This window comes from Meleagris gallopavo, chromosome 1 (assembly GCF_905368555.1).
Source record: "Meleagris gallopavo chromosome 1, MGAL_WU_HG_1.1, whole genome shotgun sequence".
In the NCBI taxonomy this organism is placed as follows: domain Eukaryota; kingdom Metazoa; phylum Chordata; class Aves; order Galliformes; family Phasianidae; genus Meleagris; species Meleagris gallopavo.
In genome coordinates this window covers 58,590,679-58,605,461 of record NC_139404.1, presented here as the reverse complement: position 1 = coordinate 58,605,461, position 14,783 = coordinate 58,590,679, and the positions used below count along the sequence as shown (strand labels likewise).

The 14,783-nt window shown below is 44.0% G+C and overlaps 2 protein-coding genes across 9 annotated transcripts in view; both read left to right on the top strand.

Annotated features, from left to right (window-relative positions):
* LOC104911957 (uncharacterized) overlaps nt 1-5,272 on the top strand; it is a 62,426-nt gene extending 57,154 nt beyond the window's left edge. For both annotated transcript variants that reach the window (XR_014884694.1, XR_014884697.1), the window contains exon 4: nt 848-5,272. The gene's annotated coding sequence lies outside the window, so the exon portion shown is untranslated. The remainder of the gene's footprint in view (nt 1-847) is intronic.
* An 8,451-nt stretch (nt 5,273-13,723) lies between these two features.
* BICD1 (BICD cargo adaptor 1) overlaps nt 13,724-14,783 on the top strand; it is a 176,533-nt gene continuing 175,473 nt past the window's right edge. For 2 of the 7 annotated variants that reach the window (XM_085229285.1, XM_085229288.1), the window contains exon 1: nt 13,724-14,381. In XM_085229285.1, coding sequence (XP_085085411.1) covers nt 14,169-14,381 — 213 coding nt within the window. In that variant the 5' untranslated portion in view covers nt 13,724-14,168. The remainder of the gene's footprint in view (nt 14,382-14,783) is intronic. The other 5 variants (XM_085229309.1, XM_085229322.1, XM_085229297.1 and 2 more) reach the window with 4 other exon arrangements.

Here is a 14,783-nt window from a genome sequence, read left to right as displayed (position 1 = left end):
AAAATAATGACTTATCAGTTCCTCGCCACTTTCTCCATGTGATTTATGGATTTCTAGACCTCTGTCTCATCCTCAGCCATCTCTTTTCCAAGCTGAGGAAACCAACCAAACAAAATACAAATACCTCTTTTTCCAAATTTTTTTTGCCTCCCATACTGTTGGGCAAACCTTTTCCTCCAGTTGTAAGGCAAAGCCAGAGGCTTCAGCTTCCACTGTTCATCCTGACAGTGAAATCTCCATCAGTGAAATCTTCAAGTGCAGGACAGCTGTAAGGAATGGCAGAACAACTCCTGTCTTGGGGAGGAGGTGTCTGTCTGAGACCTTCTTTAGTGCTATGACCATAGAATAACCTTAGACTTACGATCAACACATTCACAATGACTCCTTGCTGATTTTGGCACTTTTCATTTTACTGAGTGAAAAATAGTTGTTCTCATTGGTATATAATTCTCTTATAGGTGCTTTTTTATGATGTGAATCTATCATGTGCATACTTTATCAGTGTTCTGCCAGCATATAGCAGCTGAACACATAATAATGTGATGACAGCATTGTTTACATTAGATTTATATATAGAAGTGCTGCAAAATTTCACTTTATTAACAGGTTTGCAGGAGACAGACTTCTCGTCTTTTACTTGGTGTGGCATAAATATGAAAATAAATTATCTGAAGAAATGTAGCTTAACTAGGACAACTTGGTGTTGCTGCTGGGATGACAGCAAGAGAGGCCTGAGGAGAACAGAGTGTAAAGCGGAGCAGAGAGGACAAAAAAAAGAGTGTCAAAGAGGGATTTAGGAAACAACAAAGTAGCTCAAAAATGAAACAAGCAGCTTTTTGTCTTTCAGGGAACTAAATGAAGTTGCCGGGAAACAGCTGACATGTAAACCCACAAGGAAGAACAACACAAGAGAGTAAAGCACTGATGCCTACAACAAATAATTAATTCAGTAGGTGTGAGCTGTCCTCGCTGCTTCCACCTGTTAAGAAATGCCTGCAAATGATGTCGTGGGAAGTGCAGAAACATCTGGAATTTATCATAGTAACATCCTCAGAAACTCACCTTCTCCACCTGAAAGAATAAGCACTCTCAACAGGTATTTTGTATTCCCAGTGTCCCTGCATATCAGTACAGAGCTGTTTTAGTGATTTGGATGATGAGATGTCATGTGGTTTGTGAATCAGTATTCATTCATGTGTATCAGCAGGTATCCAAAATTCAGTGCAAAATATTGCTTAGAGAAATACTGCTTTATTTAAGATATCATTCCTAATTCAAAAAACATTCATTATTAACACATTCAGTGAAAGCATTCAGTTCTGCGTGATGTGGAGAAAACAAAACAAGTGACTGCAGAGACTTTATCTTCAAAGGCTTTTTTAAAGTTTGTGCTGTCCTTCCATTCTTCACACTCTCATGGCCAGTTTAGTTGTGTATGGGTTAGCTGCACTCAGAGGAGGCAGTTTAGCCACACTAAATTAATACTGAATTGCAGGCATCAGGTTTGGGTATGAGGGTACTGGGGAAGCAGCGTGTGCCCGCAGGGTCCCAGCTCCTCTGTCTCTGCAGCACCCCAGCAGTTTGTGGGGCCATGCACCAAGTGGTGTCAGGAAATGACTCACCAGCAAGTTTTGTCCACATTAAATGTGTTTTTGCTTTTCTCTTCAAGTGAATCACTGGTTAAAAAGAAAGTGAGTCCTAGAACAGGCAATGTGACCTCTTCCTACATTTATTACTCTCAGTCATTACAACCACAGCTGATTAATAGAGATAGTTTAAAAGGAACTTTGCTTAATGGTGAGGTTTCTTTTCCCTTTAGGCTCCCAACAGCTTTCCTGTATATAGCCTAATTTTTCAACACCAAGTTTCATCTGCCAGACTGCCTGTAATAATACCTCTCACTTCATTTTTAGTGCTTAGTCACCTAAGTAAGTTTCCTCTTACTTCCTTGATATTTTTATCCAGTCCTCTCCATTGAGACAGTAGAATCTGGAGTTCTTGAAGCCCCAGACTAAAGTGAAAGCTGCATGTTGGAAAGGACTACTGAGCTATATTACTAAACAGCTCACTTCCTCACTTCTGTTGCCTGTGAGAGTGGGAGCGCCTATATACTTCTGGCCACGTTTCCTGAGCAAGGAAGGGAGGATCCACTTCATCCTTTGATCTCATCCCAAGACTTTGCTGACAAGGATCAGAGTGGCAGGTTGCCATTCCTGAAGGTTGCACTGGGTGAGTTAATCCTTACCACTCTCTGTGATGTGCTGATGATCACTTTTTCAACCAGGCAGTGAGGTCTCACCCTTGTATATGTGCTTTGGGCAGCAGCATTCAGCTTGATCCCACCTCAATTCCAAGCAGTATTGCACATCTTCAGAGCTATATCCTTCCCAAGACTCTTTTCCTCTCTAATGATGGAGGGTTTATAGCCAGATGTTGACAGAGGTCACCAGCCAAATCTGTCCACGATGATATCACCTTCCCAGCAGTTGGAGGTATTGCTCTCCCGTCCACTTGTTGATCTGTGGTCTGTCCCAAGGCTCATCATATTCAGTTGTCTCCATTATTCTACAGGTTCATTATGTTCAATCATTCAACCTTTGATCAAGGCAAAGTCATGATGTTCCTTTAATATCATTATGTATAAACAAATCCACAAGTAAATGTGTGTGAGTAGTTGTTTAAATCTTGCTATTTATTTACCCAGTACTGAGTCTCAACAGCTTGTTGTGAAAGACAATGAAAAAAACTATCTTGCTTGCCCTTTTCTCTGGACAACTGTGAAACATAAGCATGGGTGTGCATCTCTTTCAACTTTCCATGGGCTAGAATCAAAGGACAACAACTTATATGCTTATATGAGGTCAGCCAAGAGATACACCTCCCCTGGCCATTTCTGTAAGGAATTTCTTGTTCACAACAAGTCTCTCATCCTGCTAATTCATTTTCAAAACATGTTTCTACTCTGACAGATCCCTTGCAGAGAGAATCCCTGACAAGTTTGCAAATCAACCTCCCCTTCTGCAACTAACATCAGTAAATTGCCATATCTCCTAAAATGTAGAAGCTGCCATTTTCTCATAATACTAAGTGGAGGGAATTCTCTTAAAAACAACATAGGAGGAGAGGTGGGTGTATTTGGTCTTCTCCCTTCACCTGGAGACATTACATTATATTCCCCATAGTAGTTTATATTCTCATTGAGGGATGTTTCTTATGTCTTTGAGTGATTGGTGCCAGCTGGAAGTCAGGCAGAAGCAGGAGAGTGATCAGTTGCCCATACTTATTTTCCTGTGGTTGTACAGATTGCTCCTAAATATTGTGTATCTTTCAGGTAAGTTTGTAGGCTCTCTCTGCAGAGATTGTTGCATTCATTTCACATACGTAGATGAGAAGGTAATAGCTGCCTGAGTTTTCAGACAGCCTGCAATACAGAAAGATTCATGAACTTTTTCATCTTAAAAGAAGTGATAAACAGTAATCATTAGGCATCAAAGCCAAATGCGATCAAGATATACTGCCTCTTTGCTCATCAAAGCAGACAGAGAAGACAGATGTGATCAGAGACGCCATCAGTGATAGGACTCAGTCTGCAGGACAGCATGATCTGGCTCCACAAATACAAAATAATCTTTGTACGAGCTTCAGTTGGTTTGTCAGAAAATGCTATCATTCATCTGTATTCAAGGTAGGACACTGGGAAGCAGTTGTTGTCCTATATAGCTGAGTCGTTCCTGCTTTTGACAAGCCTATTTTGGGACTTATCAAGAGCTGAGTGGAAACATATCTCCCCTTCTTGTTATGTTCCCTTCCATGAGCAGAATTACTCTCTCTTATGTCTTTTTCTATACAACCCACATTTACATTTGCCTTTCACAGGATGTCTCTGAAGCTTTTCCATATAGTATCTCCGGGAGATCATGGGCAAAGCTTTAGCAGATGGGTAGCTTGCATCAAAGGAATTACCATCTGTTATTTCTCTTCCCAATTTTGTGCAATGCTGGAGAAAGTTTGATTGTTTCTCCTAGTCCCTCTTGGTCCTTTGCTTTATCAGCATCCCTCCAATCTTTTCCCCTCTTTATACCTAGGACTCCTGTAAGGAACTGTAGCATTCAACACCAAAAGGTGTTTGGTTATACTGCGCTGTACTCCACATGCCAAGTTCCATCTGCTGTGCTTTCAGAAAACTCTAATCATCCAGGAAAGAATGGAAAAACCTTAGGAGACAACTTCACGGAAACTCCCAATTAACTTTATCACCCTCCTGAAAATGATGTTGAATACTGGGAGGGGCTCTGGCACTTAGGGATCGCTTTACTTTACTCTTACACTGTGCTGTTGTTTCCCAGCTGGATACATTCAGATAGGTAGTGTTAAAATAAGACACCATACCCTTCTACATTTGCTCATTGACAACACTCACTTTTGAGAGAAATGTGCTCAACCTAAAATTTTGAATGTGTTCCCAACAGGCAAGCTCTAGCAATTCAGTCATGATTTCTGGTCTGTCAGGTCAGGATTGGCACCTACTACATTCTCATTACGTCTCGCTAATTTGCAAGTTTATTTACAGCCCATGTCTCTTGAGCCTCAATAGTTCACAGCTCTTGAATGTAAGGAAGAGATGGAAGTATGTACAAGACAGTTTTTACCTCAGAAAGTATAGGGCCAATCAGCAAGGCTTCAACTAACTTCTGGCAAGACCTCTGTGGCAAAATAAACCTCTATCCCCTCTCCCAGAAAACAAATAACAAAAAGTACCCTTCAGATTTTTAATGGAATTCATTTTTTTTAGCAGTCAGATTTGACAGCAAAGAACACACATGAGATCTTTTTACGTAGTACTTGTTTCAGCTATACCAGTCCTTGGCTGTGGTGAATAGCATGGTTATGAAAAGAAAAAAATTATTGATAGAAGAAATGAAGTTAATGAAGAAAAAAAATCTAGGGAGATTTAAAAATAGTTACTCTTGGGACACCCCGCTGTGTGATTGACTAACCATTCCACCAAACTGGTACAGAGCATGAGTGGAATCGTTCACAATGAATTCACTCTTCAGGTCAAGATCTTGATAATGCTTTAAATCCTCTATTACCTGAGGAAAACAACTGTACCTTTGAAAGCCTTTATTTTATTTTTTTAAATATATGTGACCTATTTTATTAAGTATTTTGAGAAAAAATCCAGTATTACTCAAGTTTATAGGATAGCATAGCAAATCTTATATATTTCCCAAATGCTATACTCCACTGTAATAAACATATTATAATTTTATATTGTATGGTTTTCATTTATTGTAATGTGTGTTCGAAAGCTGTATTTGAGAGAAGACCACAGTGAACTCATTTCTGAGTGCTCAAATACTTGCTTGTATTTCTTTAGAATGTCAGCTAAATCATATATCATCATCAATGACATCAACAATGGAATCAAGCATACCCTCAGCAAGTTTGAAGATGATGCCAAGCTGTGTGGTGCAGCTGACACACCTGAGGGACAGGCTGCCATCCAGAGAGACCCAGGCAGGCTTGAGCAGTAGCCCAGATGAACCTCATGAGGTTCAATAAATCCAAGTGCAAGATCTGCACCTGGGTCATGGCAACCCCCACTGTCAATACAAGCTGGGGGATGTAAGGATGGAGCACAGCCGTGCTGAAAAGGACCTGGGGGTACTGGTGAATGGCAAGCTGGGCATGAGCCAGCAATGTGCCCTCACAACCCACAAAGCCAACCTTATCCTGGGCTGTATTAAAAGAACTGTGGCCAGCAGGTTGAAGGAAGCGATCCTGTCACTCTGCTCTGTGCTGATGAGACCTCACCTAGAGTTCTGTGTCCAGGTGTGGAGTCCTCAGTACAGGAGAGATGTGGGCCTGTTGGAGTGCATACAGAGGAGAGCCACAAAAATTATCCCGAGGTGGAACACCTCTCCTATGAGGACAGGCTGAGAGGTGGGGCTGTTCAGCCTGGAGAAGAGAAGGCTCTGGGGAGACCTGAGAGCAGACTTTCAGTGTCTGTAAGGCACTGTAAGAAGGAAGGGGGACAGACTCTTCAGTAGGGTGTGTTGTGATAGGACAAGGGGGTATGGTTTCAAACTAAAAGAAGGAAGATTTAGATTGTATGTAAGGAAGGTTTTTACAGTCAGAGTGGTGAGGCACTGGCATGGGTTTGTTGAAAACCCCATCCCTGTAGATACTCAAGGTCAGGCTGGACATGGCTCTGAGCACCCTGATCTACCTGTGGGTATCCTTGTTCACTGTAGGGGGGTTGGACCAGATGGTCTTTAAGGGTCCATTCCAACTCAGATGATTCTGTGATTCTATATGCTTTTGTTTTTTACAATCTTGATGAGTTTTCCCCAATACTGTCAATACAGCATCATGATTAAATCCTGCATAAAACTTCCAGTTTCTGTCTCAGACATTGCTGTAAATGTTTTTAGTCATTGATGCATGATGAGGACTGTAAGGCAAATACCAGCTTTAGAAGAAACAAGTGCTTTTTGAAGCTATATTTAATAGATGCACTGCAGATACTAGGCTTCAAGACAAGGCACGTTGCTGAATACAAATTATTTCCTCTCCCACACTAATCACTTATGAGGCAAAAATTATTTAAATGTGACTGTAAGTGGTAGTTTGGTCCTGATTTCAGTCAGCTTCTGTTTCAAGCACTGTGTCTACCCAATCACCTGAGTTTTTTAGCTGCTTGTGCCCCTGCTGCAGTGGCAGGAGGACTTTGGCAGAGACTTGATATAATAAATGGAGCAGAAGTGTGGAGGATATAATATATGGCCTCATGTCACTTCCAAGAAAGACTCTAAAAATGATTGAACAACTGATTTGTGAGCGTCTGGAAAACAACACATTCGGTTTAAAGAGTGCTAATGTAGAACTGCCAAGAAGAAAAGGATGTCAGCCCAGTCTCTTTATGCTTGAACAAGAGCAGATGGTAGTGGGATGAGAAGCATCAGGAGGTGTGGGGCCACACTGAGGGGCAGAAAGGTGTTTCTGTGAGGGGACCAGCTGCTCTGACTGACAGAGACCCTCTATATTTTGTGTAGGTACACATCTTGGAAGATTCTTACTGATGGATTGATCATGGCAGGATGGTTTTAGATGAGGGTGCTGGAGAGCAGTGGAGTGGGCTGCCCAGTGACGATGGAGAGGACCATCAGGTCCTGAGAGCACCAGTACATCCAAGCCTGAAAGGGCTGAAGGGGCTGAAGGCTGCTGTAGGAGGAAGGAAAGTAGCCACTACAGGCCAGAGAGATGTTAGGAAGGGAAGGGCAGGGCAAGGCAGGGAGGAGAGAGAAAGAGAAGAGAAGGGGAAGGGGAGGGGGAAGGAAAAGAGAAAGGAAAGGGGAAAGGAAGGGAGGGGAGGGAAGGGGAAACCATTGTAGTAACGTTGTAGGAAGGAGTAGAAACCCTCCATGACATAATGCTTTTTATGCGGTGCTGAGGGATGGCCAACAATTGCAGGCCTTTTGGAGGAGGATATGCAAATGACCTTGATGTACTGCATAAGTAGATGTAGTTCATCAAGAAGATGAACCTCAGCAAACATAAAGGCAAAGAAGTATGTCACTGGAAAAGCAGTAGGGCAAAAAAAAAAGAGATGCTAAAGTTACTGTAGACTGTAAAAAGTACATGTTAATTAATAATGTGATGTTGTTTCTTAAAACATCAGATGGACTACCAGGAGTGTTACACTGGCAATGTGGGAGATATTTGACTCATGTTACTGACTAGTGGACCAGCCTTCTACGGGATGGAGTATGGTCAGCTTGGTAGAGCAGGAAATAAGACTGTTCAGAGAAGGCCTTCCAGAGACTTAGAAAGGATATTACTAAGGACAGTTTGAGGGGTTTGAAAAAAAGCTGGAAAACTGCTGAATGAAGAAGAGACAAACTGAACACTCTTCAGACATTTTAAAGATGGGATAGATCATCTTGATATGTAGTGAGAAGTAGTTAAAATTCTTCATTAGTAGTTTCTATTTGTAATGGTGGTGGTGAGATATTGGAAAAGGCTTTGAGGCTTATTGTAAAATATCTGCCTCTGAGGGTTTTAAGATCATATTAAAAAAACCTTAACCATGTACAATTTAGATAAGTTTGATCCTACCTGTGTGTGGCATTGGACTCGACAACCCTCTAAGATGTATTCTTGCCTGCACTTCTCTGTTTCTAACGCAAAGCCAGACCAGCTCAAAGCGTGAGTGGCAGGCAGAGGTGCTGGAGGGGGACCATAAAATGAAGAGGAAAGGGGCAAAGTGCAGCCAGCCAGCAGGGGAGATGTCTTGCTGCTCTGCTGAAGCTCAGAAAGGGGGAAATGAAGCTGAATGAAATTGTTACTGCTGGAAGGGTTCATTCTCCCCAGCACAAGCTGTTCTGCCCTCCATGGGAGTAGCAGTAGATGCCTGGCTTTCTGAGGCTCTGGCAAAAGTAAAAAGAAGTTTTAGGATATGGTTATTTTGCCTTTCTCTTATAATAATTTGCTGCCTCAAACAACCTGCCACATTGCAATTTGCCTGAGCTCTGACTATATTTGTTCTCTGAGCAAACAGCTTCTGCTGTTCATCTGAGATAAACTGTTCTCCCTCTTCTTTCTGCTTTTATGTCTGTCCAGTAAGAAACAGCTTGCACTATGACACTGATTTATTGAGACAAAATGGCTGAGAAGCTTTTTGGACAAAACATTCTAAGTGGACAGCTATTCCTTGTGTCACAGGAAAGTGCCTTGCGGATTAAGCAGGCATAATAACCTTTCCTATGCTTCTTTCGGTCATTTGTTTTGTATTTTAAGACCCTACATGGAGTGGAAGAGCTCTGTCCTGGGTCCTGAGCCCACGGGCAATGCTGTCAATAAAAAGAATCAGCTGATGTCCGTGGAGATGAATCAAGACCCACGCACAACATGTGATATGGTCTATCGCTCATTTTGCAGGAATTGCACTGTTGTTTCATTCTTATGGACTATGTTTTCTAAATGTCCTTGCACTTAAGGTTTTGGTAGTTTTCTTATAAAAATCATTTTGTTTCTCAGACTCCTCCTTATTGCATAGGAAAAACTTCACCATCCATTTTTTCCCCCTGATTTCATTATTTAAGTGTTCTACTTAGTTCTTCTTTTTGGATCACTCTACATTGCTGGTTTTCAACTCTTTCAGGTTTTGGGGTTCCAAAATTATTCTGGTTGATATATAAGATCCTATCCACCAAAATTAAGCCTACCAACATTTGCAGCTCCTTAAAAAGGACTTAGAAAAGGTACTGTTATTTCAAAGCCTTCCTTTTGAATACCGGCACTCATGTTAATCAGGATAACATCATTCTTTTGTTTCATTATATGCATTAATTTTTATTAACTTGTGTTTAATTTCTCTTAAACTAATTTTCTTAAAACCTATTACCATTTCTATTGTGCTGTGATGTTTAAATATCTTTTAAAATTTAATTTTCTTAGTGCCTTCCTTTTATCTCTTGGCTGGTCATTCATTACAAATACGTTGCGTATGTTCAGTGCTCGAGAAGGATGAAGCTTTGATCGTATAGCAGCCACTTGTTTATTTCCAAAACACAGGACAGCTACTATACTGGGTTCCTTCAGTGCTTTTTTTTTCCTCTTTTCTCTTTCAGGAAATCAATCCCATTCCTACTAATGATAGCAGATTGGTCCTCCTACCTTTTATTTTTTTTCCTTTGGGCACTCTGGCAAGCCTGCCAAGCACTGCTAATTAGCAGTTGTTAGATTTGGGCTCCAGTCCTGTGCAAAGCTGCATGCAAATGGGCTTGAAGTGATGTCTGTGCATACTGTAGGTGCAGTGATTCAGATATCTGCAACTGTACAGGGGGATTTCTTCAGCTGCACTTCCTATACCGAAGTAAGGTATATAGGGCCAGTAGTTCATTTCACATAGGTCACTTCAGTGATTTGGAGTTTTGATGATGCTATCTTGAGCAAGATTTGAACTGCATCATTTTGCCAGTCCTTGAATACTTGATTGACTCCAGGAATGTATAACCAGAATAGCATTTTTTGGTAGGGGAATCTACTATCCTTATAAGAGTCTACCAGTGTCCTGTGCCAGGAAGTCAAAGGGTGATTTCTGCCCATGAACAGATGCAATCATAAAGAAGCTCATTTTAGGAGGGTCTGTTGAGTGTCACTAAATGACTGTAGAGTGTTTTGAAATATTCATGTGAAAGGGGTGCAGTAGGGCAAAATGAAAGGGGAATAACAATGCAGGGTGATATCACAGAATCATAGAATCATTAAGGTCAGACAAGACCTCTAAGATCACCTAGTCCAAATGTCAGCCCACTACCATCATGCCCACTAAATCACATCCCAATATGGAGCAGGCTTTTTGAGCTGGGAGAGGCAGAAAATGTAAAGCATTGTAGCAGGACTTAAACTAGCATGAGATGAATATTCATGTAGTGAAATTATTTAAAATACCAGCTCATTGTTTAGGGCTATCTACACTGATTAATATACTCCCAAAAGTATCAGATTTGTTACTTGAAACCAACACCTTGCTGGCACCATAGTATAGTCACAGCCATTCCTGCATTATTATAGGCAGTCCATAAAGCAAGACATCTCCATCAAAGAAGATTTCATTTGAGGTATTCACTAGAGAATGACCACCTTTGGGTCATGCTGCAGCACTTCCTTCTTTAATAATGCCTTTTCCTATAACTAAGATGCTATTTATAGGATTGTCCATCCTTTCTCATTCCCACAGGATGGGGATGAGATAAACCAAAGCTCCTTATATTGGGAAAAAGAGAACATCCTTAATAGTCCATAAAACATATATGAGGAGAAGTGTTGATTGTGTGGGTGCCAGTTTTAAGCCCTAAGTAAAGATAATAGAAGGTGGGATTTGTGTAATTAAATGTGCTGGAAAGTATAGATCTGTCTGAGCTGTCACCCTAGATTCCCTGGAGTCAGAGGAGAAAGTGGAAGCTCTGGAGCATGAATCATTTCACCCTAAGGAAGACCTCAAAGCAGTAAACTTCGAGAACAATGACAAATCTTACCAAGGGAGCAGCATTTGATGGTGCATGCATATTGGAGGCATGATGCAGAATAAACAGATCCTAATGACAGCAAATCACAGGCATGCTGGGCGTTTTCAATCTGGAGTAGCTGTAGGACCAGTCTCTGAGCACCCTGATCTAGCTGTGGCATCCCTCTTCACTGCAGAGGAGTTGGGCTAGATGGCCTTTAGATGGCCTTCCAACTCTCTTCCAACAGTTCTATGATTCTGTGACTTACAGTTTATGAAAGCTCTCCACCAGCCACTGTGAACTTCTGCACACTGCACAGTCACTGGACTTCACTCCTTTCAATTTTAAAAGGAAAGATTCTCCCTAACTTTCTTGTGAGGTACTGCAGAAAAATGACACATTTTACTGAGCCAGATTTCCTCTCCAGGGCACAGATGTTCAGACATGTGGTGAGATGGCCCTCTGGGTTATGAGTGAGATTGTCAGCTAAATGATGCACGTGGAGTTACACCAAGGACAGATTAGCTGTCGGCATCCTGTTGCTTCAGCCAATCTTCAACCAACTGCTCATTTTCAGTACTGGCCTTACGGTGCTTTCCAATCTATTCTTGAATGAATATTTACCAAAGGCTTGTTTTCACAACAACAACAACAACAAAAACTGCTCAAAAGCTGAAGACGGCTAAACAGGGACTTGCAAAAGCTCTCAAGAAAATATTTTGCTACCATTTTGGTTTGTCTGTTTTGCAAAGATTTGTGGACTCCCATCCTGTTTTAAGAAAAGAAAAACAGTCATTAGACACACAGTAGGAATCATAATTGGAATACAGTTTTTCCCCCCTGTTTTGATATTCAGTGGTGAGGGCTGCTCACTCTCCTCATCTATTAAAAGCCATGCTTGCTGCTTCCTTATTAATATTCACTCTTGTTTCTGCAATAGAATTTATTAAAAAATGAGCATGTTGAGAAGTTGCTTTCAAGCTACAGAACTGACAGATCATCTGTTACTTTGCTTATTCCTCTGATCTCTTTCAGGTGACCAGTGATAGAACTGAAGGGAATGGCATGAAGCTGCAACAGGGAAGGGTCAGGCTGGGTGTTAGGAAAAGGTTATTCACCTTTTCCTGTGGTGGTTGGGCATGGAACAGTCTCCCCAGGGCAGCGGTCATGGCACCGAACTTGCCAGAGTTCAAGGAGCATCTGGACAGTGCTTTCAGACATATGGTCTGATTTTTGGGTGGTGCTGTGTAGAGCCAAGAGTTGGATTTGATGATCCCTATGGGTCCCTTCCAGGATATTCTATGATTCTATGTTCTCTAGGCACCAAGAAGTAGTGTTTATACAGGCTACCTTACAATCCTTTAGTTACATGTCCATGTCTAGATAGATGCTATACACTGTATGCACATACTATGTGACTGGTGTTGGAGCTTCTATTTACAGACCTCAAAGCACTTTGTGGAGGAACGCAGATGTTTCTACCTCTTAGAATGGGATGAAACTGGGGTAGGAAGGTGATGTAGTTTGTTTAAAACAAGTGAAGAAGGAACGGAATTGATGTTTTTGATTTCCAATATAGCACTTCATTGGTGGACTGCAATATACGCCTTCCATATGTAGCATCATTTTTTAAACAAACCATCTTTCTTTCTCTGGAAATTCTAACTCAGTTGTTAAACTTCATCATTGAAAGGCCTGATATTGCTAGTATTAAAATAATAATAATGACAAATGTTTTCAAAGCATGAAAACCTGATCCTGGGGGTAGCTACAGTGAAACTTCGTTGAAAGTATTGGGATAAGTCTGTTGTTTGTAGGCCATAGTTTTAAGAAACTGTGAATTTAGGTTTAAGATGTCTGGTACCAGATCACAAAGGCTGTGACACGAAGCCCAGTGCCATTGATCTGGTGTGATGTCGCTCTTCCAGGCCAGAGATGTAACAAGCCCTTAATCTGATGTGTGAAGTTTTACTGGCAGGCTTTGTGTGGCTTTGTGTTGTCTGTCCGCACCACTCTCATTTCAAGCCGGACATGTTCCATCTGTCTTTCTACAGCCAGCATAAAATAGACATAATCTATGCATTAGGTCCTCCAGTTAATTTGAAAGACAAACAACAAGATGACCACAGCTGATTTGACTCAGATCAGTGCTGCTGTCTGATCTCAGGGGAGAACGAATCACTCTCTACAGTGATCTGAAAGGAGGTTTTAGTGAGATGGAGGTTGGCTTCTTCTCCCAAGTAACAATGACAGGATAAGAGGGAATGGCCTCAAGCTGCCCCAGAGGAGGTTCAGGTTGGATATTAGGAAACATTTCTTCTCAGAAGGAGCGGTGCTGCAGTGGCACAGATTGCCCAGGGATGCGGTGGAGTCATCATCTCGGAAGGTATTCAATAACTGTGTGGATGTGGCACTGAGGGATGTGGTCAGTGGGCATGGTGGAGATGGGTTGGTGTTGAACTAGATGATCTTAGAGGTATTTTCCAACCTTAATGATTATATAATTCCATGATCACTAGCACTGGCATCTCACCCTGAGGTGCACTGGCCTCAGCTCAGTGCTATGGTCCTTGCATGGGGACGGGAGCAGGCGGTGGTTCTCTTGAAGCTCCCTGGCAGCGAGCACTGCTCCTGCAGTCTCCTGGACTGCATCTCCTGTTCTATTTTTAACATCACCGCGGTGCCGTGGCCATCACCACAACCCGCTGAGCCAAGTGAGAGGGCTCCCATCGCCCCGCATCCCCACCTCGCTCCGGGCCGGCGGACGGGACCGAACCCGACAGGCCGCCGTCATCTTGAAGAGCGCAGGGGAGGGACCGCGCTGTGGGGGCGGGGGTGCCGGCCCCGCGCGCAGAGGAGGGCACCGGCAGCTCCCCGGGAGCCGCCGCACCGACGCGCGCTCCCGCCCGCCCCAATCGCCGCCCCGGCCTCCTGCGGGCCGCGGGGCCGCCGCAGGCCGGGGGAGGCGAGAGCGGCGGCGGGGCCGGGGGCGCGACTGCGGCGGGGCGGCGCTCGGCGGCTCCATCTCCGCCCGCATCCCCATCCCCGTCCCCGTCCCCAGGTCGGCGGTGCCGGTGCCGCCCCTCGGCCGCGCCCGCCCCCTCGCTGCTTCGGCGGCGCGGCGACGCGGTGCGCGGCAGAGCCGGCGGGGCTATGGCTGCGGAGGAGGTGCTGCAGGGCGCGGACCATTACAAGAGCGAGATAGAGCGGCTGACCCGGGAGCTCTCCGAGACGACCCACGAGAAGATCCAGGCGGCGGAATATGGGCTGGTGGTGCTGGAGGAGAAGCTCACCCTCAAGCAGCAGTACGACGAGCTGGAGGCGGAGTATGACGGCCTCAAGCAGGAGCTGGAGCAGCTGAAGGAGGTGAGCCGGCCCGGGCTTTTGTCTCTCCCCGCCGGCTGCGGGGCGCTGCGGGGCTGCCCACGCGTGTCCGTGACGGGGGAGCCCCGCTCCGGTCCCCCGCGGGTGGGCGAGCCGACGTGCGGGCCACGGAGGCTGCGGGGAGCCGCGGGGAGGGGAGCGGGGCTCGGCCGTAGCCGGGGCTGAAGACGGAGCCCCGGCTCGTGGCGGCAGACATCTGCGCCCCGGGGGGAGCTCAGGGCACGGCTGCGTCGGCTGCGGATGCTGAGAAAGGGAAATTAAACCGCTCGGAGCCGAGCGCTGAGCTAACGCTCGGACGTGGGAGCCGTGTAAACAGCTGTCTGCAGTGCCTGGGAAGGGAGACAATTCCTTCTGAAGTTATTTATAGGCTGGTTTCGTTCCGGC